The sequence below is a fragment of the Phyllostomus discolor genome, chromosome 1 (assembly GCF_004126475.2).
Source record: "Phyllostomus discolor isolate MPI-MPIP mPhyDis1 chromosome 1, mPhyDis1.pri.v3, whole genome shotgun sequence".
Lineage (NCBI taxonomy): Eukaryota > Metazoa > Chordata > Mammalia > Chiroptera > Phyllostomidae > Phyllostomus > Phyllostomus discolor.
In genome coordinates, this window is record NC_040903.2 from 169,069,894 (window position 1) to 169,097,498 (window position 27,605).

A 27,605-nucleotide genomic window follows, 5' to 3' on the forward strand; every position below is an offset into this window, starting at 1 on the left:
AGGAGGGATATTTAGTAGTGAAGAGTCCCAATCCCACATCAAACCACGCAGCCCACAGTTCCAGTGCCAGGAAGATAAGTCCTCACAACTTCTGACTGCAAAAATCAGTGGGGATTGAGTTGGTGGAAAAAACTTCTGGAGCCCCAAGCAGTTCCTCTTAAGAGCCCACATATGGACTCACCTATTCAGACTCACTCCCTCTAAGCTCCAGTGCTGGGGTGGCAGCTTGTAAGGCATCAGTGTTGTGCTGGGAGAAACTGAGGTATCTGGCATCAAAACAAGCAGAAGCCATTGTCTTTTTTCTGGGTTCTCAACCCACAGAACAGGCAAGCTGGTGACATATCTCACTGCATCAACCCGACTCCATCAACCATCAACCTGACTGACACTGTTTGACATGCCTTGGAGATACCCAGAGACTCTGCCACACCCAACATATGGGCCCACCCAAGCTGCTTTTCCATATGAATGATTGGTTCTGGCTGGCTCATGCTGCACAATTTCCTAAATCCTCTCAAACAAGCAACTGCTGGCCTCCATGGACACCAGGCCTGGCACTAGCAGCAGCCTGCCTACATTCACAGATTGGCTTTGCCTGGGAATCTCCAAGCCCAGCACAAGTAGCAGCCATCTCAGATTGCTTTATAGCTCAGGCAGGATGGCCTAGGGCAAAACACATGAGGGGTGTGGGGACTGATCTTGGCCTGCACCACCTGGGAAACCTCAGGGCCAGTACACCTAGCAGACAGCTACAGACCATATCAAAGCACCATCACACTACCCCTGCACAACTGATCCTCCACAGAGAGCAGAGGTTGGTGGTAAGTGGTGACAGCCAAACCTTTCGGCTGACTGGCCTGGGTAAACCCTTCCCATTGATCTGCCAACAGCAACCAAGCCCCAACTTCAAGAGGAGGGCATACTCAGCCCACACAGAGGGCACACCTCAAGTGTCCAGCTTGGGTGAGAGGGGAGGCTGTGCCACTGGACTCTACAGCACACCTAATGGCCACACTACCAAGACACAGAGTCCAAGCAACTCTACCTAATACACAGAAACACACAGAGGAAGTCTGCCAAAATGAGGAGACAAAGAAACATGGCCCAGATGAAAGGACGGGTCAAAACTACAGAAAAGGAACCAAACAAAATGGAGATGAACAATCTATCAGATGCAGAGTTCAAAACACTGGTTACAAGGATGTTCAAAGAACTTAGTGAGGACTTCAACAGCATAAAAAAATATACAGTCAGAAATGAAGGATACACTAATTGGAATAACAATTTTCAGAGAAAGAACAGTGGATGAAGCCACACCAGTCAGGGCTATCCTGAAGTTTTAACAGTGAGAAATTCAGGTGGTAAGCATATGGCGATATGCAGTTTAACATACAAGTAATACATATGATCTCACCTTTAACAGGAACCTAAACAATAAAACAGACAAACAAGGAAAATATAACCGAAGACACTGAAATAGAGGACAGGCTGACAGTGACCAGAGGGGAGAGGGGAGGGAATTTCAGGAAAAAAGGGGAAGGGTTCACAGGAACAAGTATAAAGGACACATGGACAAAAACTGGGGGGAGGGGGGAATGAGAGGGAGGAGGGGAGGGCTGGGGGTGGGCTGGGATGGGAGTAAAGGACAGAAAACTGTACTTGAACAACAATTAAAATAAAATTTAAAATATACGAGTGATACTACAGAGAAATGCTTGTTGCACAACTTGAAGACAATGTGATAAATGTTTCAATAATCACATTTTAAATTTACAACTCCTAATAATCTGCTTGCTGGATGTCTCACTGTCATGCTAAATGCCACATGTTTAACTTCTTATCTCTAATAATGGCACCACTTCTCTCCCAGTAACCAGGGATGGAGAGTAGAATCATCTTAGACTGTCTTAGGCTCTCCTTGTCTACTCATAGCCAGCCATCAAGTATTCATTCTTCCCTAACATAATCTTTCTTGTGCCTGTAATCTTTCCCTTCCTACTACTGTCACTTTGATTCACAGAATTATTTTCTCTTATTTAGACTGCTACAGTGTCTCTCACTCCAGTCTCTCTGGTCCGGCTTTCAAACCCCACCTCAATCCACTGCAATTTGCTTCCGTTCCCATCATTCCCAAGAAGTTACTCTTCCTGGGGCCATCAAAGACCTGTTAGCCATGAATGTTGCTATACACCTTCACTCCTTATCTAACTAGACTTCTTGGTCAATTAGCACTCTTTCCTAAAAATTCCCATCTCCATGTTACCCAAGATCTTGCTCTCTCATGATTTTCCTCCTTTTTAAAAAAAATTGTTTTTATCCTCACTCAAAGACATGCTCACTGATTTTTTTTTTTAAGGGAGAGAGGGCAAGGAAGAGGTGAAGGGAGGAAAACATCAATGAGAGAGCAAAACATGGATCTGCTGCCTCCCACACCAACTCTGACTGGGGACTGAACCAGCCACCTAGGCGTGTGCCCTGACTAGGAATGGAACCTGCAACCTTTCCGCTTACCGGACAATGCTCCAACGCAATGGAGGAGTACCAGCAGGTCAGGTCTCCTCCTTACTTTTAACTGTGTATATTTCCTGGGACTTTTTCTTCCCTTTAATTCTTTAAATATTGCTGTTCCTCAGGATTTGAACTTTGGATTTCTTATCTTCTCATTCTTCACTTGCATGATTATTTTTGTACTACCCCCCAAAGTCTATGACTCACTAAGGTATAAACTCTATGAAAACAAAGCCTGGGTCTGCCTTGTTCTGAATTCTACTGCCTAGCAGATAGCCCTTTTCCTGGACCTGTGCCCCAAGCTCCAGACCTGTACACTAGTTGCACCATATACTAGCTGTGTGGTCTTGAGTACATTAAAGCACCTGTGCCACAGTCTCCTAATACTTACAGTAATGAAAATAGTAATACCTACCTTAGGTGGTTGTTGTGAAAGTTAAATAAATTAATAGATGTAAAGCACTTAGAATACTGCATGGCACATGACAAGCATTATAAAGTGTTAGGTTTTGTTATCATTACATATCCAATGTTCACTAGCTAACTCCTCCTTAAAGTTAAACAAGTTCAACATGTCCCAAACTGAACAAACCCCTACGTCAACCTACACAAACCATTTTCTTCTTCCTAAATTTCCTATTTTTGTAAGTGGCAACACCATTCAAGCAATTCTCTAAAGTCCTGTCCCAACCCAGTAGGTCATCAAGTCATCTTTCATCTCCATTGTATGAAATTCCCCCACCTATCTCATTTACCACAGCTCAACCTCTGGTCTCCTTGTCTTGCAGTGCCCACTCTCTGACACTTTGCACTACTGCAGCCATAATAATGATTAAAAGTATATGTGTGTGTATATATATATATATATATAATTTTATCCCCAGGATAAAAATACAAGACCTTCATGATCTAGTTGTTGCCTTCTCTGCCAGATTCATCTTTCACCACTCTTTCTTACCTCATCTTCTACAAGTAGTATAGACATATCATGGCTGGTGTGGCTCAGTGGCTTGAGTGCTGGCCTGCAAATCAAAGGATCACCAGTTCGATTCCCAGTCAGGGCACATGCCTGGGCCACGGGCCAAGTCCCCATTTGCGGGCACATGAGAGGCAACCACACATTGATGTTTCTCTCCCTCTCTTTCTCCTTTCCCCTCTCTCTAAAAATAAATAATAAAATATTTTTTAAGTAGTAAGGACAAAAATCAGAATAATTGTACTAGCTGACAGTTAGTAAAGAAATGGCAGTGTAAACAACTTAAATAAGTTGCCCAAAGTCACAAAGCTGGTGCATGGCAGAGCCGACACTCAAAGTTAAATCCGCCTCCAAAGCATGTGCTTTAATCACTACACTGTGCTACTGTTCAATTGTGGCTGTCTTCCCAAACACACATGTCACTTCCCTCTGACACCTGTGCACATTTTATTCCCCCCATGAGGGCTACCTCTCTCATTTAGGCTATATATTCTACAAAACTAGGCTCAACGAATGCTTTCAATAATTCATTTTGAGACACTTTTGTGTTAGGATTTTGCTTTCTCTGTACAAAAAAGATCAGAGAAAAAAGAACTTAGAAAATCCACTTTTAGGGAAAAGAGAAGAGTGAAAAATGGTATTTATAACTTAAGGCATTTAGAAGGCATGTATAAATGTCAATTTCCTCTCAAATGTAAAGGAATAGCTATTGTTAAAGATATGGCTCAGGCTTCTTCTTTTCTGTTAAATCTTCACTAACTTCATTACCAGACAAAATATCTACCATTTACACAATTCTAATGTAGCTTTATCAAAGTATATTGTATTTGTTTAGCATCGTCCCTAATCATTAAGAATAGGTATGCATCACATTATAGGGGGTTTAAAAATAGGGCCTCAGAGATTTGGAAAATATGCATGCAACAAATGTTTATCGACTCTTAGTGCTAGAATAAGATAATTTTCACTAATTTTTTCAAACACTAGGGGTGGGCCCTCACTACCTAACACCATGATTTCTTATTCTAATATTCAGAGTAGGCCACAAAAGAACTCATTTGTCCAACCTCTTCTCTTTTCTCCCTTAAATGAAACTCCTACTGCATCCAGTTGAACTTGGGAACCCCAAGGCATCTTAAACTGTCCCCCTTCCATGTTTTTGCCTCTCTGTTTCTTTTCTGCTTACACAGTATGACTAAAAAAGACAGAGAGACAACAGACCCAAAATGTAGTTGCTTATGCTAAAGGCCATGTCAACAAACTGAGACTGAACTTACAGTTTCAGCTTTCCCAGAAATGAACTCCAAAACCAATCATTAGGAATCGCCTGATCGGCACTTGCTAGGTATTCTGCCTGATTGACTCCTGACATTCCCTAAAGGAAAGTGACTTGGTAATAATCAACCAGATTATTTTTTGCCTGGTATAATTTCCTTGTTCCTTCTCCCTTATGCTTATAAAAAAATATTTCATCTTGTACAGTTCCTCGGAACTCCTTTCTACCTGCTAGATTGGATGCTGCCTGATATGAATCAGTGTTTACCCAATAAACTCCTAAAATTTTTAATATGCATCAGTTATCTTTTAAAAATATTACCTAGACTTTAAAACTCTGGTCACAGCCTGGTAGCTCAGAACCAAACTAGACTCACAGACATGTTTGGTTTGACTTGTAATCAATTTCTTTTTTATTTGTGTCAATTTTTAACAATTAGGATCTTTTGTGTTAAAATCTAAATTCCAGATTTTCTGTGAAAACTGGAAGATTAAGCAGATTTTAGTTCTTGCAAAACATCAATTGTCTGACACTGAGTAGAGGCTGCCCTTTTTGGGTGGGGATGGGACTGGTCTAATGTCACCCCAGCCTGAATTATCTTTGCCAGTATTCAAGCTTGTTACCTCTGTTTTAAGAACTAGACCAAGTTCCAAATAGACCTAATGTCGTTTCCTAGACCCATAGGCCACACTAATCTCAATCACAGTTTAGTTCAAAATACCTATTATTTTTGTCCCTCATCTGCAGTTAATTTGTAACTTTATGGAAACTCTTATATTATTTTATTAAGGTTTATCTTGACATTGCAAATGGCAGAGAGAGAGAGGATTTGAAGCAAACAAATGGTGACCCCAAAAAACCTTACAGGGTGACAATAATAATTAGTGGTCATTCATGCAATAAATATTTGTTCTACTCCTGATTTAGAGATTTCCAGCCCACTACAACAATATTTCTGACCAGGAACCATAGCACTTTACATACATGATCCCATTTATTCTTCACAACAATGCCTCATGAGGTAGACATAATCTGTTTTACAAATAAGGAAACAGTGGCAGACCAGGTTTCTAACCCAAGTCAGTTTAACTCTGAATATTGTAGTGTTTTGAATTCCTGGGAGAATCCATCTTTATTATCATTGCATGGTCCAGAATCTACTTCTCGGCTTTGAAGTTCCAGAAGCTTCATTTTTCTCACTGTATCCTAAGTTGATCAGCCAAAAAGGACTAATTCGTAGGAGTTAAACTCTCAGAAGGCTTTTGTCTTGATCAAAGTGGCACCTCATTAATTTACAAATTAGATATTCATGTTAGCAAGTCAATTCACTTTTTATCTTTAATACTTGAAAAGCTAAATTATAATTGAAAGTGGCATAATAAGCAAGATATCAGTGCAGAGAAAATTGATTGAAAATTTTATTGGATAGTTCATCCACTATGCAAGTTACTATGCCATTCTATCAAGAAAATGTTACTCTACCAAGGATCTATCATAGAACTGGACTGATACCAAACCATTCATCTCCTCAGGTAACCTCCACCCTAGATGGAGATCTAAACACACTGTGACACAAGATGGCAGCGCAGACAGGCATAACTCACCTCTTCGCACAACCACATCAAAGTTACAGCTAAAATAGAACAATCATCACTCAGAACCGTCAGAAAGTGAGTTGAATGGAAGTCTGACAACCACAGAATTAAAAAAAAAACCACATCCACCCAGACTGGTAGAAGGGGTGCAGATGCAGAACAGACTGGTCTCACATCCACGTGTGGTGGATAAAATTTGGGAGGGATACCTAAAGAGTAAGGGGTTGCAGCTTCACACTAGGCCTCCCCAGCCCAGGGTTCCAGCACCAAGAAAATAAGTCCTAACAACTTCTGACTGCAAAAACTAGTGGGGATTGAGTCAGTGGAACGAACTTCTGGATACCCAAAAGCAGTTCCTCTTAAAGAACCCACATATGGACATTGACCAGAGAGGAGAAGGGAGGGAATTTCAGGGGAGAGTAGGAAGGGTTTACAGGAACAAATATAAAGGACACATGGACAAAAATTGGGGGGAGGGGTGGAAATGGGAGGGAGGTGGGGAGGGATGGATGGGTGGCCTGGAATGAGAGTAAAGGGCAGAAAACTGTACTTGAACAATGATTAAAAAAAAAAGAACCCACATATGGACTCACCTATTCAGACTCACTCCCTCTAAGCTCCAGTGCTGGGGTGGCAGCTTGTAAGGCATCAGTGTTGTGCTGGGAGAAACTGAGGTATCTGGCATCAAAACAAGCAGAAGCCATTGTCTTTTTTCTGGGTTCTCAACCCACAGAACAGGCAAGCTGGTGACATATCTCACTGCATCAACCCGACTCCATCAACCATCAACCTGACTGACACTGTTTGACATGCCTTGGAGATACCCAGAGACTCTGCCACACCCAACATATGGGCCCACCCAAGCTGCTTTTCCATATGAATGATTGGTTCTGGCTGGCTCATGCTGCACAATTTCCTAAATCCTCTCAAACAAGCAACTGCTGGCCTCCATGGACACCAGGCCTGGCACTAGCAGCAGCCTGCCTACATTCACAGATTGGCTTTGCCTGGGAATCTCCAAGCCCAGCACAAGTAGCAGCCATCTCAGATTGCTTTATAGCTCAGGCAGGATGGCCTAGGGCAAAACACATGAGGGGTGTGGGGACTGATCTTGGCCTGCACCACCTGGGAAACCTCAGGGCCAGTACACCTAGCAGACAGCTACAGACCATATCAAAGCACCATCACACTACCCCTGCACAACTGATCCTCCACAGAGAGCAGAGGTTGGTGGTAAGTGGTGACAGCCAAACCTTTCGGCTGACTGGCCTGGGTAAACCCTTCCCATTGATCTGCCAACAGCAACCAAGCCCCAACTTCAAGAGGAGGGCATACTCAGCCCACACAGAGGGCACACCTCAAGTGTCCAGCTTGGGTGAGAGGGGAGGCTGTGCCACTGGACTCTACAGCACACCTAATGGCCACACTACCAAGACACAGAGTCCAAGCAACTCTACCTAATACACAGAAACACACAGAGGAAGTCTGCCAAAATGAGGAGACAAAGAAACATGGCCCAGATGAAAGGACGGGTCAAAACTACAGAAAAAGAACCAAACAAAATGGAGATGAACAATCTATCAGATGCAGAGTTCAAAACACTGGTTACAAGGATGTTCAAAGAACTTAGTGAGGACTTCAACAGCATAAAAAAATATACAGTCAGAAATGAAGAATACACGAATTGAAATCAAGAACAATTTTCAGGAACAGAACAGTAGAGTGGATGAAGCTGAGAATCAATTCAATGATTTGGGACATAAAGAATAAAAAAAACAACCAATCAAAACAAGAAGAAAAAAGAATCCAAAAAAATTAGGATAGTATAAGCAGCCTCTGGTACAACTTCAAGAGGTACAACATTTGCATCTTGGGGGTGCCAGAAGGAGAAGAGAAAGAAAAGAAATTGGAAATACATTTGAAAAAATAATGAAAGAAAACTTCCCTAATTGACAGAAGTAGATATGCAAGTACAAGAAACACAGAGAACCCCAAACAAGATGGATGCAAAGAGGCCTTCTCCAAGACACATCATAATTAAAATGCCAAAGGTTAAAGATAAAGAGAGAATATTAAAAGCAGCAAGAGAAAATCAGATAATTACATATAGTAGAGTTCTCATAAGACTATCAGCTGATTTCTCAAAAGAAACTTTGCAGGCCAGAAAAGATTGGGAGGAGGTATTCAAAGTTGGAAAAGCAGAGACTTAGAGCCAAGACTGCTCTACCCAGCAAAGCTATCATTTAGAATCAAAGGACAGATAAGGAGCTTCCAAGACATGAAAAAACTAAAGGAGTTCATCATCACCAAACCATTATTATATGAAATGTAAAAGGGACTTATTTAATAAAAAGAAGATGATCAAAACTACGAAAAACAAAATGGCAATAAATACATATCTATTAATACTTGAATCTAAAAAGCAAACAAGAAGAATAAATGACAGAATCATGGGTATGTAGTGTGTTTTGATGGTTGCCTTATGGGAGGCAGGTTTGGGGGAATAGGTGAGGAGTTGAGGGGATTAAGAAGTACAAATAAGTAGTTACAGAATAACCATGGAGATGTGAAGTACAGTATAGGAAAGGGAGAAACCAAAGAACTTATATGCATGACCCATGGACATGAACAATGGTGTGGGGATGCCTGAGGGAGTAGGGGGTGCTGGGTGGAGTGTGACAAAAGAGGAAAAAGCAGAACAACTGTAATAGCATAATAAATAACATATAATTTTAAAAAAGAAACACACTGTGACAAATCATTTTGTTGTGTAATCTTCTCTAGACTCCATGCAGACCACCTCCCCTTCTGTTACTTGCTTTCTTCAGAAACAATATAAATGATTAAGCCACAATTTTTTAACATTTATTCAGACATTTGCTTCAATTACCAGGCCCTACTGTTGCATCTTTTGTACCTGGAAAATACTGTTTTCTGGGGGAACTATAACAAATAGCTAATCTGATTCATTTTATGTTGATTGATTCTCATCCTGGGAAGCTCTTCATAGTAGCACTTATAAAATGCCTCAACTGTTATATTTCTATTTCAGTTGTAGTTGCTTATGTCTTGTCTTCCTTACCAGATTGTAACTAATTTGAGGGCAATAAGAATAATAATATATTTGAAGAACTTTGCTATATGTTCCCATTTTATTCACAAAAGCACATAAATAATTTGTGTAAATGTTGTTCTCCACCCTCTTTTGTTCTTTTACAAAAGATGACAACTGAAGTTAAGAGAAGTTAATTGACCTTCCCAAGCTTGTAAAATTAGTCAATGACAAGACCAGGTTCTGGTCCCAGGTCTTGAGGTCTCCATTCATCACACTTTCTACTACATTAGGCTTCTTGTGTATACCCATGCTTAATATTCTCTCTGTGCTCTAAAGTACCACATTGTAGATATTCAATGAATAATTATAGGGGTTCCTTATTGCAAATATAAGCCAAAGAGTTATAACTCTTACTATGTGCATATTAACAATTACACTTACACTTTAATTCTCAACAATGCAGGTGGTTATTTTCTGATACTGTATTGGATGAGTGTTTCTCAGGGTGTGGCCAGTAAATTACCTGTATCAGAGTTGCTTAGGATACTTGTCAAAACTGCAGATTCCTTGGCTTTTCTCCAATTCTGTTGAATCAGAATTCCTGGAGATGGAGCCCAGAAACATGCATTTTAGCAGGCTACCCACATGAGAGTTAATCACTGAGATAAGACAATCACTGTTCTGAATAAACATAATGAGTGAACATAAAAGACCAGGTTTTGTTGGAAAGGGAACGTCAACATATAAAAATAATACAGAACAGGATGCAATTCCTTGATTCAAGGATACCCCAATTGTGAGATATACCATTGATTTATTTAATAATAGCTTTTGAATAGCCTTAACTGTTTAAGAAAATTTAATTCTGAATCTAGAATAATTTAATTATTAATAAAGTAAACTTTAGTCCTGAGGGATTTCAATAATCATATTTTATTTTGTGTGAAAACAGAAGGGTTTGAAGGTGGGAAGTTAGATGTGACCTGAGTAGACTTCAAAAGTTAATCTAGAAATAAAAGGAGAGAAAGGACATTTCAAATTAGGGAAACAAAATGAGCCAATGATTTAGATGGATATACTTAGTTCAGCAAGTAAACAAAGCAAATCTTACAGAAAGAGGGTTATTATTACATTTTAGAAGTTGATGGAACTGGTTAAACAGAATGAGGACAAATTAAGAAAAGCTTTGAATGTCAGACCAATTCATGATATTTAGTGCTTAAGAAAGTGTCTTTAAAGGTTTTTCAGCAGCAGATGGAAATAAGGAAAGCACTGTGTAACCTGGCAATATACACAATGTACTCAATGGGAAAGAAACTGGAAAAATCAGTTAGCAGTCGTACTCCAACATACTCACTGACCTAGGACAGCGCCAGAGAGCCTGGAAAGCAAGATTTGGATAAAACATTGAAGAGTCAAGTCCTGATTTGACTTCAACTTCTGGAAATGTAACCAAGAAATATGATTATAAGTACATATATAAATATTCAGTTACATGACCATTGACTGTAATAGTTCATAATAGTTAAACAATGGAAATAATCTAAATGTCCAAGAAGCAGGAATGGGTTGTCATTAATGGAACATTTTTAATTCAATAGAAACGTTGCAGATGAATATACATTAATGCACAAAGATATTGACAATCTATTGATAACTGAAAACAATTTGTTCCGAATGGCCTCATTTTTGTTTATAAAAAATGTATGTGTTTAGATGCCTACAAAAATTTGGGAAGAATATAGGTACAGTGAAGTATCACTAGTGTTATCTCTAATACTTCATTCTACGTATGTGATGAAGGGTGTTTTTATTTTTATTTTTTTAAAGATTTTATTTATTTATGTATTTTTAGAGAGAGGGGAAGAAAAGCAGAAAGAGAGGGAGAGAAACATCAATGTGTGGTTGCCCCTCAGGTTCCCCCAGCTGGGAACCTGGCCCACAACCCAGACATGTGCCCTGACTAGGAATCGAAGCAGCAACCACTTGGTTTACAAGCCTGGGCTCAATCCACTGAGCTACACCAGCCAGGGCATGAAGGGTGTTTTAATAATTTTTCTTCTTGCCCTGGCTGGTGTAGATCAGTGGATTGACTGCAGTCTGTGAACCAGGGGGTCGCCAGTTCAATTCCCAGTCAGGGCACATGCCTGGGTTGCGGGCCAGGTCCCCAGTAAGGGGGTGCATGAGGGGCAACCACACATTGGTGTTTCCCTCCCTCTTTCTCCTTCCCTTTCCCTCTGTCTAAAAATAAATAAATAAATTCTTAAAAATGTTTTTCTTCTTTTTGCTTATTTATGTTTTCTAATTTTTCTAAAGTGAATATATTTTGGTTTTGTATTAAGAAAGCAAATTATTAGCCCTGGCTGACATAGCTCAATGGATTGAGTACGGGCTGCGAATCAAAGTGTCACAGGTTCGATTCCCAGTCAGGGCACATGCCTGGGTTGCAGGCCATGGCCCCCAGCAACCGCACATTGATGTTTCTCTCCCTGTCTCTTTTTCCCTCCCTTCCCTCTCTAAAAACAAATAAAATCTTAAAAAAAGAAAGCAAATTATTTATTTACATTAAACATTTTAAATTAAAATTAAGACATTGTGAGGAAACTAAGACAAAACTACTTGAATGTTCTAAGCCTGGGCGACAGATATTTACATGAGAAATGTAGGAAAGATAAGAACAATAAAGTATTTTTAGAGCAGGATGATAAAATATAGTTTTAGACATGACTTTGAGGAGGACACACACACACACACACACACACACACACCTCAAGAGAGTACATTGAAACAGTGACCCAAAGACTAACTTTAGAGCACTGTGGAGTACTGGAAGAGTAATGAAAAAGAATATTGGCTATAGGAGATAAATTTAGAAGCCTTTTACTCTTGCTAAGGTTTATTCATCTGCTATAGGGGTGGGGAGGGGAGGTTCCCCTAATGCTAGAATAGTAGTTCTCAAACTTTTTCACGTATCAGAACACCTAGAGTTCTTATTAAAACATAGACTGCTGTGATGCTGGGCTCTAAACAAAAGTTTGTGATTCTGTAGAATCTGGGGTGGGGCTAGAGAATTTTTATTTTTCACAAGTTCCCAGATGATGTTTACACTGTTAATCCAAAAACCACACTTTGAGAATTACTGTTGAGGGCTATCTGGCAAACTTGTGGGTTGGTGGGGCAGAAGTATATGTGAAGAGAGAGTTCCTTAGGAAAGAAGTCTTAAGACATGATATACTTGGTCCAATACTAAAACCTTAACCACTTGGTGTAAGATCAGGGAAATAAGGATTCTGAGTTGAAGGTGATAAAATATATTCCTTGAATTCATTCCTGGTGCAGCCTGTTACACTTAGGCCCCACTTTTAAAGGACTACATAAGTAAAGTTGAGAGAACTGTTTCACAAGTACTATAGCATGTTAGAGTTATAATAAAAGAAAAACAAAGGTTCATTTCCTTCCATTTTCCATCATGTACTTTTAACACCACCAGGACAGACTGGCATCTGGTGAAGCAGCATGGAGTAGAAACAGCACCTGGTAGAATATCATAGAATTGGATTTGTTTTGGAACAGGTGTGGCACTCCTCATGGGGCTCTCAGAAATAATTAAATAGGGTATGTACTTTGCAGGAGGCTGGAGTTTCTGCACAAGCAGTTGAGGGCCAGAGCCAGAGCAATTTGAGTTACATGGAAACTCCTGATTTTAACTCAGAATTTTTTCACTGTATCTTGAGTAGAAAGCTATAAAATGTAAAAGTATATATGCCCAGTACCTTCTCACAGCCAACTTTTAATTCAGCTATCAATAAAGAACCATCAAATTGTTTTTAGTAGAACCATCAACAAAATTAAAGCAAGCCCTGGCTGGCATAGCTCAGTGGATTGAGCGCGGACTGTGAACCAAGGCATCGCAGGTTCAATTCCCAGTCAGGATACATGCCTGGGTTGCAGGCCATGGCCCCCAGCAACCGTACATTGATGTTTCTTTCTCTCTCACTCTCTCTCTCTCTCTCTCTCTCTCTCTCTCTCTCTCTCTCTCTCTTTCTCCCTCCCTTCCCTCTCTAAAAATAAATAAATAAAATCTTTTAAAAAACAACTTGAGCCCTGGCTGGCATAGCTCAGTGGATTGAGCGCAGGCTGCGAACCAAAGTGTCGCAGGTTCGATTCTAGTCAGGGTGCATGCTTGGGTTGCAGGCCACAGTCCCCAGCAACCGCACATTGATGTTTCTCTCTCTCTCTCTCTCTATCTCCTTCCCTTCCCTCTCTAAAAAAAATAAATAAAATCTTTAAAAAAACTTGATTTAAAAAAAATTAAAGGAAGATGTTTGAATTATAGCTCTTATAGGTTTAATTAGAATAAGCTGAGAAAGAGAAAACCATAGTCTGGGGAATAATTAGACTGTTGCTACACTTTAATAGTAAGGTAATAAGCACTCAGCTACAGACAAATGAAGTAGGAAGGGGGTATATAATATCAGCAAGACTTGATAGATAAGATAATATTCAGTAAATAAATTAGGGTAAAAGTCAAAGATGCTTCCAATTTTTCTGTCATGGAAGCTAGAAAAGCTATGACCCAACTAAGAAAAACAGAGGATTTTTAAAGAATAATCATTTTGAGTGTTAGAGATATATATTTTGGATTTATTAAGCCTGAGGTAAATAATCAGCCTGTGATTTTTAGTGTCTGACATGATGAAGTAACCACTTGAGCTAAAAACAACCCAATCAGCCTGTGATTTTAGTTAGGAGAGTGTACCTTAATCCCTCCTTTAATTATCTCACTTTAAAAGATTTTTCCTCATCTGAATTTTTATAACAATTATTGCTTATACCACATATTTAGCATTATTAACTGACTTATATTCTCAATAATCATTACATGTGAGTATATCTTATTCCCAAAACAGATTTTGCCCTCCCAAAAGTAAAACCAATGTTTTACCCTTGTACCCCCATAACTCACTCTCTGGCACTATCAACAACTCCATACTGACTAAATATCCTTTTTTTATAGCATCTGGTTCAGATACCCTTTGAAAAAGGGTATAAGATATACCCTTAATGTAAAAGATACATTAAAATTATGATCAATATTCTAAGACATGAAAGGTCAAAATGCCATAAAACAAAAAAAGGAACTAAAAAGAACTTCTGGAAATCAAATGTAAGATAGCATGAATAAACAATGCATTAAAAAGAACAGAAAGATAAAGTTGAGGAAATCTCTTAGAAAGTAAAACAAAAAGATAAATAAAATTAGAGAAAACATAAGAATTACTAAAAAATAAAATAGAAAATTTCCCAAACCTGCAGGACCTAAGTTTCTACATTGAGTGTGATTACTACCAAGTACCCAGCCTAATAAATAAAGCATGACCCACTCAAAGATACATCAAATACTAAAATGTCAGGATACCAAGAATAAAGAGAAGATCAAATAAACTTTGGAGAGAAGAAACATCTTACACACAAAGGTTTTGGAGTCTGACAATATCCAACTTCATTCCAATCACCTGGAAGTTAGAAGACAATTGATGAATGACTTCAAAATGATGAAAAGGCATTTCCAAAACTGAATTTTATATCCAACCAAACTATAAAACATAAAGATAGGATAAAGATTTTTTCCATACAACAAAAATATGCTTCCAGCCCTGACTTGTGTGGCACAGTTGGTTGGGCATCTTTCCACAAAGTGAAAGGTCATGGTTTGATTCTGTCAGGGCACCTGCTTGTTTACGGGTTTGGTCCCAGGGCAGGACATGTGTGAAAGGCAACTGATGGATGTTTCTCTCTCACATCTATGTTTTTCTCTTTTTCCTTCCCTTCCTCTCTCTCGAAAAATAAATACATAAAATCTTAAAAAACTGTGCTTTCTACACACTTTTTCTCAGGGAGTTAAGAGTACATTCAACCATATTAAAGAAAGAAGACAGGAAATCCAAGAAAGTTGGTTCCTTTAAGGAATCAACCTAGGAATCAACATGTAAGAGAGGAAGAAGGAATTTCTAATATAATAATGGAGAGAAATCCCTGTATGACAGCTGTGCATCAGGCCTATAAACAACAAATCCAAATCAGAGCAAGAGGTAATTGTTCCAGGAGGGATATAGCCAAGATTAAAACAGGTCTGAGAAACAGCTTGATATAGGTCAGTCTATAGCTTTGATACTGGTCAGTCTGTGGCTGAGTTAGTGGTAGATGAAGAGTTAAGCACACAGACAAAATACAAGGAAATTTTTAATTCCAAGAAAAACAAAAAGTTTAGCAAGAAAAGAAATGTAATCACAGCCACAGTAAAATACCTCATTTACTGGTGAATAATATTCACATGTATCTAATGCTTTAAACTTTGAGTACTTTAATTAAATTTTTTTTGAAATAATTATGAGATTGGAGCCAGAAGAGGAAGAATGGTATGAGAGAAAAGAACTAAATTCTCATCTTCCATGGAAATAAATCAGTAAATAATATCTACAACTTTTAAATGAAATGGGTTTTGGCTCTACTACAGTTTCTGGTCTGTAAATGATGCATTCATTCAATCTACTCATATTATATACCTTTACAACTCTCCTTTTCATAATCAAGGAACCATGCTAAATTCTCAATTTCCTGAAATCTATAATATTCTCATTTGCACTTAATGGCCTTAAATATTACAAAGTGCTTAGTCCAGCAGCAAATATCTTAACCTGTTTACATTCACAACTGTTTTTCAGGGAAAATTTTTAACTTTTTGTAGTTCTCATATAATATTCTAATTACAAGTACCTTATGAAGATAACTAACATTTTTACAGTTTCACTGTCTTTCCAGATTAGCATAATATATTTAAGAAAAAGAGCAAAAAGGAAAATGAAAATTGAATATAAGTTATTGAAGGAGAATGAAGTAAAGATTAAATGGGGAAATGAAGTATCACTGGACATTTGTTTAGAAGAAGGCAGATCAACTATGGATTTCAACAAAAGTTTTTTGATTCAAAACATTACAAATCCTTTTGAATGTAAAAGGTTGAAATTAAAAGGTCTATAAGCTTTAGGCCTTAAATAGTACCAATTCTTCTGATCAAAGAAGGCCACAGCAGTTAAGATTGTATTACTTGATTTTATTTTACACTAGGTGGTGGGCACAATACAACCCTCCTTGATGAAGTTGACAATGAGCTTCACTCAGAACATTTTTAATAATGCACAATTAAAAAAAACATATTCTTACAACTTGTTCTGCAATTCAAATATACAATAGCTTGGAAAACAATGTTTAGAAAACAAAATCCAATGTAAAAAGTCATTAAAAAAACTAGAACAGTATGAGTTTTATATGACTCTGATTTTACAGTTTTCTTACGGCATTATCAATGTCAGAACTCTATTCCTTCAAATGCTCCATTGCTTGAGATTTAAAGAAGTACCTGTTCCTCCTGGTTTTATTTCACCTTCTGGATCCATCCAATATTCTTGAATATCAATTAGGATTTTTCTTTTCAAATTCTGAATGCCAATGTATCTCATGTTCTTGTCTGAAACATGTTATCCACCTCTGCTGCTGCTTGCTTCTCTGCTTAGAAAATGACAGGGCTCTTGAAGTGTCACCTCTTTTGCTTCTTTACAGGTTTTTCTGAAGTAACTTGCTTTTTCCCTCTTTAACTTTTTTGTCAACTTCATTGTCAGAATTGCTGACACAAAAGCTTCAAGAAACAAGTTCCTTTGACTTAGGCATTGCTCGCTCCTACTTCCTAACAGACCAGGTGCTGGCTTGCTCACGACTCACTGACAAACTCTAATTTGAAAAATTGTATTTGTTCCTTGTGGATGGGAATTATGTTACTGAAAACCAAAACACAAAGCTCCTAAATTCTATAGTCTGAATAAGCTTTCCATTACCTTTTCTAATTTCCCTCTCTTCCAAGACTTGAATAAACATCATAATATTGTTGTCAATGTAAAAACATGGAAGAAGCTCTATCTTCTGCCTTCTCAGGAAACCACACTTCCCAAGCAAGTATTACAAATATAGCAATAAGCCCTGGCCGAGTGGCTCAGTAGGCTGGAGCATCCTTCCCTGCACCAAAAGGTTGCCATTTGATCAGGTTGTGGCACATGCCTGTGCTGAGGGTTCCATTCCCCTCAGGGAATGTAAGGGAGGCAATCCATCCATGTTTCTCTCTACCATCCATGTTCTGTCTGTCTTTCCCTTACTCTAAAATCAATAAAAACATATCTTTGGGTGACGATTAAAAAATTAAAATATAGCAATAAGAAAAAAGCATTTGACAGTAAAAACCATGCCCTTTCTCTTAATCACCATGGCCTCCCCAGGGTCAAACACAGTATCCAGCAATATACTTGGTACTGAAATGTGTTAAATGAGTAAATGAAACACTGCTTTGAAATTTTGTCTATCATTTCCAGCCAGAAGAGATACAAAAGATTACATTCTATTAGGTATCAGGCATTTATATGTCTGACCACAAAGGAAAAGCTGTGTTGTCAATTTCTGTTTCCCCCAGACCTTAGAAAATATTGAAAGATTAAAAAAGCGGGGAGCCCTTGTCTGGAACAGGTTTAAATAGGAGCCAGATCCATTTTGTCACCCACAAAACTTCCAGCTTACTCTGACCTCTCTGATAAATTGAATGGCCTTAAGGGGGGTCAGTTCAAATTAGAAAAGTCACTTTTTCAGGAACCGGCTCTTCCTACCTAGGCAAAATGAGGCCAAGTTAACAAAACCGCAGACTTGGCTTATTCAAGAACAAGCTAATTTATTATTATTGGCCTAAATTGCCCACTATTTTTTTTTCCCCGTGAAAGCTAATATCCGCAACTGCACTGATGCCCCATGCAGAGCTGTAGAAGCAGTTTCTCGGCCAACAAGGAGGGAGACTAGAATTGGTGCAGGGTAGTAATCCAGACACCTCAAGTTGATCCTAGCCTTTGAAATCTGCATTTTGTAAGAATTTCCTTCAATTTTCTATATGACAAGGTAGGGAAGCAAATCTGAACCCTCCCAAGGCGAGCGAGCTCTTTTCCAAATACAGCAACCACCGCCAACTCCTCACTTCCAAGCCCAAAGCCAGGACACACAAGACCCAGCCCTTCAGGATCTCAGCCAAGCTGTAAACCAGCTGCCTAGTCTTTAAATAAGCCAGTTGTGGTCGAGCTGCCCCGGAGTTCAACTTCCGGTCACAAAGTGAGAGGATGTTTTCCTCTTGGCCACGCCCGCTATGCCACGCCTTCCCAGCGAGCGCTCCGGCAGGGCCGCTAGGTTCGCCGTCACCGGCGGCGCGCAGGCGCGCGCAGACACGCCCAGAGCTGGTTGACCGCGCGGCGGCAGCGCGCGCGCGCTCCCGGCGCCCTTCCCCGTGACGTGCCAGGCCGCGGCTCCGCTAGGGCGCTGTAGCTGCCAGTGCCGCTGTTATGGCGTCGGAGGTGCTGTCTGAGGAGAACCCGCCGCGGTCTCTTTAGAGCAAGGGCCGGGCGGCTGGGTATGGAGAGCGGCCCCGAGAGCCTGCAGCCGCTAGAACACGGGGTGGCCCCCGGGCCAGCGCCAGGGACAGCTTCTCCGCAGGAAGGACGACAGGAGACCAGGCTCGCCGCAGGGGATGGTCCCGAAGTATGGGCGGCGGAGAGCGGCGGCGGGAATGGGCAGGGGGCGGCGGCCGCTGGGAGAAGCCTCCCGGACACGGTCTCTCCCACCAGCGCTCCGCAGGTTCCTGGACCCTGCAGCTCCTTACCCGGCTTGGACTTGCAGGAGAGCGACTTAGAGAATCCTGCTGCCCAGAAGGTGCCACTGAGAGGGCAGCACAAGGTGACCGCTTCCCCGGAGACACCCGAGGCCGGAGCGGGCCAGGGGTTGGGTCCTGCTGGAGACTCCGGCGCCCGGCCTGATCTCGCCGGCACCTGCCGGCCAGAGTTGGCGGCCGCGGGCTCCGAAGAGCCCAGCAGTGCCGGCGGCCTCAGCAGCAGTTGCAGCGACCCGAGCCCTCCCGGGGAATCGCTGAGCCTGGATTCCCTGGAGTCGTTCTCTAACCTGCATTCTTTCCCCAGTAGCTCCGAGTTCAATAGTGAGGAAGGAGCTGAGAGCAGGGTCCCGGAGGAGGAGGAGGAGGGCGGCGCGCCGGTGTTGCCCGGGGCTGTGCCTCTGTGCGGAGGGGAGGAGGAGGAGGGTGGGGAGGCAGCTCAGGTACTCGCGGCCTCCAAGGAACGCTTCCCGGGACAATCTGTCTATCACATCAAGTGGATCCAGTGGAAGGAAGAGAACACACCCATCATCACCCAGAATGAGAACGGACCCTGCCCTTTGCTGGCCATCCTCAATGTTTTGCTTCTGGCCTGGAAGGTACATTGTGCAGCTTCCTATTTCCTACCGCTTTGGGGGAGGAGGTAAACGGGGTAGGGGAGCTACTGCATATCAGCTGATGGCTTCCTCCTTTCTTTCCTCACTCATCAGTTCCCTTTTCTTATTATATGAAATTCATTCTGGGACTCCTTTGTTTAAAGAATTGCTGGCAACCTCAGGTCTCTCTTGTAGTGTTTAAATAAGAGTTTAATATACTTACCAAAAAACCCAAAACAAAACAGGACTTAGAGCATCCTAAACCCTACGATCATTTTTAAACTATATTTTTCTGTGTTGTTTCTTCTTACCGACTTTATCACATATGCGAAATATGAATAATAGGGGAGAATGATTTTCAGAAGTTATCAACAGCCCATGATGTCAGGGACCAAGCCCTAATGGTTATGTTTAGTCTATTTTCCAACTAATTCTTGCTCCATTTGGGTGTGGGTACTTAAAGAAATGGTGATAGGGAAGATGTGGCCCCTTAGACAAATTCCATTTAAGGAAATGCATTGGTCTGAAGCCCAATTACCATAATTTCTTGGTTTTCAAAAATTACATTTTCTGTTTATGCATGATTTTTATTTGCCTCATTTCTTTGGCTCTTCTTAAAGAGTTCTATATTATCACCGGTAACTGTGCATCAGAATATGTTAAGGGAGCTAAAATTGTAACAACTAAAATAAGAAAAGATGTATTCAGGATAAAGGAGCATAAAAGGGAAGGGTCTTCAAAAGTATGTTGAGGACTCAAAGTGAGTTACCTATAAATAGAGTCTTATTCGAGCTGGCAGTTTTAAGGTGCTGTGAAGATAAATCTCATAGCATAATTTGTTTTCAAATTGATCATTATTTCTATAGATAAAATGTTACCTAGAAAAGGCAACCTGGAGTATTCTGACCAGTTAGGGAGGAAATCAAGTTAAGGAAATATCATTTATTGCATGTCTTTGTCTTCCTGTTACTGCAAAGGGTCAATGCAAAAAATGTCAGATTAGAAACCTTACCAGTATCTGGTACATACTGGTACTCACACATTTTGAATTAAAATTGTGCCTACTCTTAAAGGGCTGTCAAGCTATCTGGGATTGCAGCATTTACTTAAAAAGTATTAAAAAACAATGCAAAACAATACACTATAAATACTAGGTTATAGGAAACTGATTGAAATGCATTAGGTATCCCAGAAGGAGAAATTTGCCTTTAGTCTGGCCTAGTTCCAGAGAGATCATGGAATTTTTGGGTCTTGAACCAATTCTGTAAACAGAATTTGCCCTGGCTGGCGTAGCTCAGTGGATTGAGCATGGGCTGCGAACCAAAGTGTCGCAGGTTCAATTCCCAGTCAGGGTACATGCCTGGGTTGCAGGCCATGACCCCCAGCAACCGCACATTGATGTTTCTCTCTCTCTCCCTCCCTTCCTTCTCTAAAAAATAAATAAATAAAATCTTTTAAAAAAAAGAAAAACAGAATTTAAAATAACAAGGAAATGGAATTCCTAGGAGATAGAAGAATCTAAACAAAAGAGGGGGGGGAATAGAATGGAGTGTGTGTGTGTGTGTTGGATGACAGAAGTGGTCAGTTCATATTAGAGAATAATAGGAAATAAAATTTAGAAGGTAAAATAGAGACACTTGATGCAGGCAGGCCCTTGAATGTTAGACTAGGGAATTAGATTTGATCCTATGGTCCAAAGTTCCTCATCTTTTTGTAGGAAGGTTGTAACAGTTTCCTTTAAGCTTGTCATTCTTAAGTTCTATATAGTACTACAGAAGTTCAGGGGAGGGAACAAGTACTATAGATGAGCATTAAACTGACTCTTTGAGAGACATGACTTCAAGTGAATGATCAAATGTGTGAGGGCCTAGAAATACAAAGTCCAGTAAGGTGCAAGTCTGCCCTCATATAGTTCACTGTTGGTGGGGAGAGAGACATGTGAATAATAATTATGGTGCAAAGTGAGAAGTTCTTAATGTACTATGGAATTACAGAGAAAAGGGTGACTGGGGATGTGTTGTGTCAAGAGAAAGCTTCCAAGAATTGGTAACCTATGAAGTGGGTCTGAAGAATGAGTGAGAGAAGGCCTTCCAGGCAGAGGGAATAGTGTATTCAAAGATGCTAAAGCAGAAACAGGTTTGTTCTACTTGGGCAGTACAGTGGAGGAGGGAAAGAAAATGCAATAGGAGAAAATAAAATTAATAGATGAGGTTAGACTGTTAATAAGTAGGCATGCTAATGAATTTGGAGATTATTTTATAAATCTGTGGTTCTTAGCTTTCTTTCTGTCTCCAGGCTATTGCTGCACACGACAGTTAATAATCAGTAATCATCAATGATTGGGACAAGGGTTAAAAAATCAAGGTCAGATAAAGGAGCTTTTTTTTAAGGTTTATTTATTTTTAAGAGAGTGGGGAAGGGAGGAAGAAAGAGAGGGAGAGAAACATCAGTCAGTTGTCTCCCATATGAACCCCAACCAGGGACAGAACTGCATTGCAAGCATGTGCTCTAACCAGGAATCAAACCAGTGACCTTTCACACCCAACGGACTGAGCCACTCTGGTCTTGGGTAGAGGAATGTACTTAAAGTGAGTTACAGGTGTTAGAGGTCAAAACTATTTTCATAATAATACTAAAATGTTATTTGCCTTGTCACTCTCATTCTCTCACAAGTGACGATAGAGCTTTCCAGGCTGCATGATGTATGATGACATCATTGCTCTGACAGTTAATGGAATATGTACTTGTGTATTTTTGTGTTTAAAATTTTCTTCAATTTTCATTTTCAGTACAGTAAGTATTGATAGATGTAACCCACATAGACAAAAGCTCTTGAGGATCCTCAATAATTTTAGGACCATAGATGGTCCTGAGACCAAAAAGTGTGAGAAATACTATAGTACAGAAAAATAGTAAATAGTGTATAAAGGTAGTTGTTAGATTTCAGAGCACCTGTCACTGGGGGTATTTAAACTTAATATGTAACTAATAATAGGGAGCCATTATAAATTACTGGACAGAGTAATGACATGGTGAAAGTGATTTTTTTTTTTTTGAGATTAGACTAGAAGTAAACCTACAATGAGTGTTGCAGGAAGAATTGATGAGAATAGCTCTTTTGGATGGGGAATTCTTTGCCCCTTTTCTTCGATGTCACAGCCTAAATGATGAATTGATCGCTACCTGGATATAGGAAATGAAGTAGGTGACACCACTTTTTCTTATCTGGGTAATGGAGGGTTTTGCTGTCATTCAAAAGATAGAGGAGGTGCTTTATATTTTAGCTTTTTTAAAATTTAATTTTATTTATTTTTTTATTCTTACCCAACAACATGCTGATTGATTTTACAGAGAGGAGGAGGGAAGGAGAAAGGGAAAGAAACATCAGTGTGAGAAAGAAACATCAATTGGTTGCCTCTAGCATGTGCCCCAGTGGGGATCAAACCCACAACCTAGACATGTGCCCTGACTGGGAGTCAAACTGGCAACCTTTCAGTTTTCAGGACAACACCCAACCAACTGAGTCACACTGGCCAGAGCTAGAGGTGTTTAAGATGGGAAAGTTGATGTCAAAGTTTGATTGGGTCAGGCTGGAAATGTCTCATGGGACATAAAAATGTAAATGTTTATTGTGCCTCTAGAAACATGGACTGGGTCTCGGGAAAGAGGTCAGAATTATTGAGAAAAATTGAATTGGCGAAATATTACATACATGTAAGGATGGTAGCTATGAGAATAAATGAGAGCGGTGAGTAATAGTTGTCAACTTTTTCCACCCCAATATATGTGAGGAACTACAAATTGCTAGCATTAAAATCTTCCCTATCCTCTATTTCCTCACTTCCTCTTCCACCCCATTCTTTAGTAGATATAGAGAAAACAAGAATAAAGATTAAACTTTGTGGGGAGAAGGGAATGTTAAGCATTAAGGGAGAGAGTGTATAAAAGAAACCAGTATAGACACAATTTGAGATGTGAATAAGAACTAGAAATAGGAAAATGGCATGATAGTAGTCTGGGAGAGAAACTATAATAAAAAAGTGGTTAGTTATCATTGTCAAATGCAACAGCATCAAGGAGCTGGTGGAGTGGGAAAGATTTTGCTGAAAAGGACAGGTATGAGGACAAGGTCCCTGAAATGTCAGGATAATACAGACTCCTCAGAATAGGTGGTAAAGTTCTTTTCAGAGGAAAGGAAAAACAATCTCATTTTCTGAAGTAAGGAAGGCATTGGACAAGGCAGATACATACAGAGACAAGGTTATGTTAAGATCTAGAGGCAGATGGGAATTTCCTCGTTTTCCATTTTGACAGAGTAAACAGTTGACCTCATCAATAATAACTATCAAACTTGTCAGTACTTAAGAAGGGAAGAGGTTGTAAAGTATGAGGGGTTGGTTTTGTGAGAAAAGAACATTGTATTTTAAATAAATTTTAATCTCATTGGAGATTATGCCTAGGAATTTGAGGCATAAATAGAAAGTAGTAAGTAGCAATGAATAAATTAGGATGTTTAAAAAAAACTTAGTATATCAATTTTGCTTTATTATTGTCATTGTTTTTTTCCTAGTGGTTGTCTTATACCTGGAAATAGCCAGAAAAATGGCTAGTTCGGGTTATCAGGGATTGGGTTTTTCAAGGTTTGATTCATGGAGACTCAGTGGAATCAGAGTAAAAAGTAAAACAGTTGATCATTTCTTTTGGGAAGATGACATAATGAGAAAATCAATAAACTGAACATATTGGGAGAAAATAAGTTATTCAAAGGAAGTAAATGCCGTGGTTCTGAATGAGAGATGACAGTTAAAATTATCAAGCAGGTTACGTACTGAACTGGAAATGTTGGAGTTTTAATTACAAGTGTTGGCTTTGGACTGATGGAGAGGTAAGTGATCATTCACAATCTGTAAATAGTTAAGCTGTGATAATCCGATAAATCAATTAATTTATTTGACTTTAATTGATTTATTAAATTAATTCAAGCTCAGCTTTCTAAGTTTTTAACTGACATCAGGTTGTTTACTCAAATTCATGTCTTGGACTGCATTTTCAATTTGCTTCTTTACCTTAGGCTATACATGATGTTTTTATAGTTTTTATAGCTTTAATTTTTCATTTTATCAATTAAAAACGATGTCATTTATAGGTATTTGGAGGACTGTGACCATTTACCATAATTAGATTAATTATAAAAATCAACAAGTCAGAAGATATATAAAATATAAAATTTAGTTTCTGATGATACTGGCCTTATGTTACAAATGTAGAATCTGAGTGATTTTGAAGTTCGTTATGCTTTTATTTTTCTACTTTTGCATATGATTTAAATTTTACATTATGAGACATTTTTAAATTTCTGCCTTAATGTTTTTATGTTTATTAAGGTATTAATTTAATAATAAAGGTAGTCCCTGCTTTGTCACACTTGTGTTGTCTTATAGAAAGAATATTATAGGTTCTGAGGGCCACACACTCAAGAAAACTTATGTATAATTTATACTATACATTACCATAGAGGACATATACTATTGTAATATCTAATTATTTTGTAGCATTTTAGTAGAAAAATGAATAGGTTGTTCTGATTTAAGATGCTGGAATCACATCTCCTTTCTTCCCTAGTTCTTGAGTAGGAAATTCTTTTCACCCTCTTTTTCTTTGCTTACTAGTAGCTGAGACCATCTCCTACCCCAAGTCAAGGGAGGAAAACCAGGATTCTGAAACGACTTTTTTTTTTTACATTAAACTGGTTTCTCCAGACATTAAACCTAGAAACTGTAAAATAAGAATTAATACATTTGATTCTATAAAAAATAAAAAGCTAAGGTTAAAAAAAAGGATAAAAAGAGCCCCCCTTTACACCTGCCAAACCCACCAGGAACTAAATCAAAACACATACTACAAATTGAGAGAACTGTTTGCCAGATTCTGTGTCTAAGGGCTAATTTCTTTTTTTTTCCCAAAGATTGTATTTATTTACTTTTAGAGAAAGGGGAAGGGAGGGAGAAAGAAAAGGAGAAAAACATGAATGTGTGGTTGTCTCTCACACATCCCCAATCAGGGACCCGGCCTGCAATGCAGGCTTGTGCCCTGACTGGGAATCGAACTGGCAACCCCTTGGTTTACAGGCAGGTGCTTAATCTACTGAGCCACACCAGCCAGGGCATAAGAGCTAATTTCTTAATTTACAAAGAGCCCTTATAAATTAGAAAGAAAAAGATGAGCAACACAATAGCAAAATGAGCAAAAGGCCATTAACAGAAAGTTCAAAGTTCAAATGTTTATATCCTATGTGTCATTATCACCTGCAGAGTGGGGCACCATGAGGGTGAGCCTCTTGCCAGCAGTGAGTTTTTGCTCTAGTTCTTCCTTCCTCCTTGATGAGATTTCTTTTCTCACACATTACAGACACCTCCTCTTGCTTCTTTCACTCCTTTACTTGTAGGAACATTGCATTCACACAAATTTTCTCATATTCCCATTTTCCTAGAGTGGGCAGAAAGCTCTTTTGAGGATTTCCAAGTGTGATTATTACTTTTAAAAATGGAAAAACACAAGGTGAGCCAAAGATTCCATTTTAGCCTCTGTCCACCCTGTTTTTTCTAAGAAGAGATTTAAAAACTTCACACAGTGATGGAGTTTTGTTTACACAACAGATGCAAGTAACACTTCAGTGGCTTTCATTTCCATTCTCTTCTAAGAAATAGGATTGGTGTAGTATCTTTGGATTTCCAAGATAAAGTACATAAGGGCTGATGACAGTATGAAAACTGCCAGTGGGTGATTGTCCTATTAGCAGTGTGTTCACTTTGTCCTCTCCCTTACTATGGTATCATCCTTCCATGGAAAACCTTCCCATTTCCCATCCAACCTTGACTATGTTGAGTCCCAGGTAAAGGAAATTTGAGAACAGGTGGTACCAGAAATCATATGCTTTGAATAATAATGATAAGTATTCAATTATTTTTATGTTTAGGTACTACACTAAATATTTTACATGCATTATATGTATCTTCTCTTTTTTTTTTTAAACCACATCATGAACTCCTTCATAGATATTGTCACTATTTTAGATATACAGAAAATTGAGGTATGTACAGTTTAAATAACTTGCCCAGGGAAGATTATTACCCACTCCAGAACCTGAGCTCTTACTTGGGATAGTTGGTTGGAAAGTTCAAATTAAAGAAAACATGACTTATGCCCTTAGACTTATATGTGGGCAGTAAGTCTAAGACAAAACATGATGAAAGGACCAATGATAAAGTCAGAGAAGCAGAAATAGACTTCATCATTCCTTCAGGGGTATCCAACCTTTTGGAAGGTTGTTGTGGTCCAAGATAACTCTTCTTTAGCCACTGGAAGAAGAGGAGTTGTCTTGGGCCACACCTTAAACATACAAGCACTAACAAAAACTGATGAGCAAAAAAAAAAAGGTTTTAAGTAAGTTTACAATTTTGTTTTGAGATGCATTCATAGCCATTCTGGGCTACATACAGCCTGCAGGCTGTGGGGTGGACACCCCAACAAATCCTGGAGAATCTAGTACCAGCTGTTCTTTGTGTACAGATTTCTTCCATTTTTAGTCCTTTTTGCTTTATCCCACACCTTCTGAATTATCTGACACTTCCAATTTCAGAGCCTTTCTTGGGTTCTGTGGTGAATGAGCTTGCCTTTCTTATAGTTTATTAAATACATTCTTTGCCATGGCTCACGTAGCTCCCTTAATTGGAGCATCATCCTGATACACCAAGGTTGTGGGTTCAGTCTCCAGTCAGGGCACATACAAGGATCAACCAATGACTGCATAAGTAAATGGAACAATAAATCAATGTTTCTCTTTCTCTCTCT

General features: G+C 39.3%; 1 protein-coding gene and 1 pseudogene across 1 annotated transcript in view; one reads left to right on the forward strand and one right to left on the reverse strand.

Annotated features, from left to right (window-relative positions):
• Positions 1 to 16,162: 16,162 nt before the first annotated feature.
• LOC118502245 lies at positions 16,163 to 18,265 on the reverse strand (annotated as a pseudogene).
• A 480-nt stretch (positions 18,266 to 18,745) lies between these two features.
• The window catches only part of MINDY2 (MINDY lysine 48 deubiquitinase 2), an 87,649-nt gene continuing 78,789 nt past the window's right edge, over positions 18,746 to 27,605 (forward strand). The window contains 1 exon segment of the mRNA XM_028505615.2: positions 18,746 to 19,757. Within this exon segment, the coding sequence (XP_028361416.1) occupies positions 18,906 to 19,757 (852 nt within the window). The 5' untranslated portion in view covers positions 18,746 to 18,905.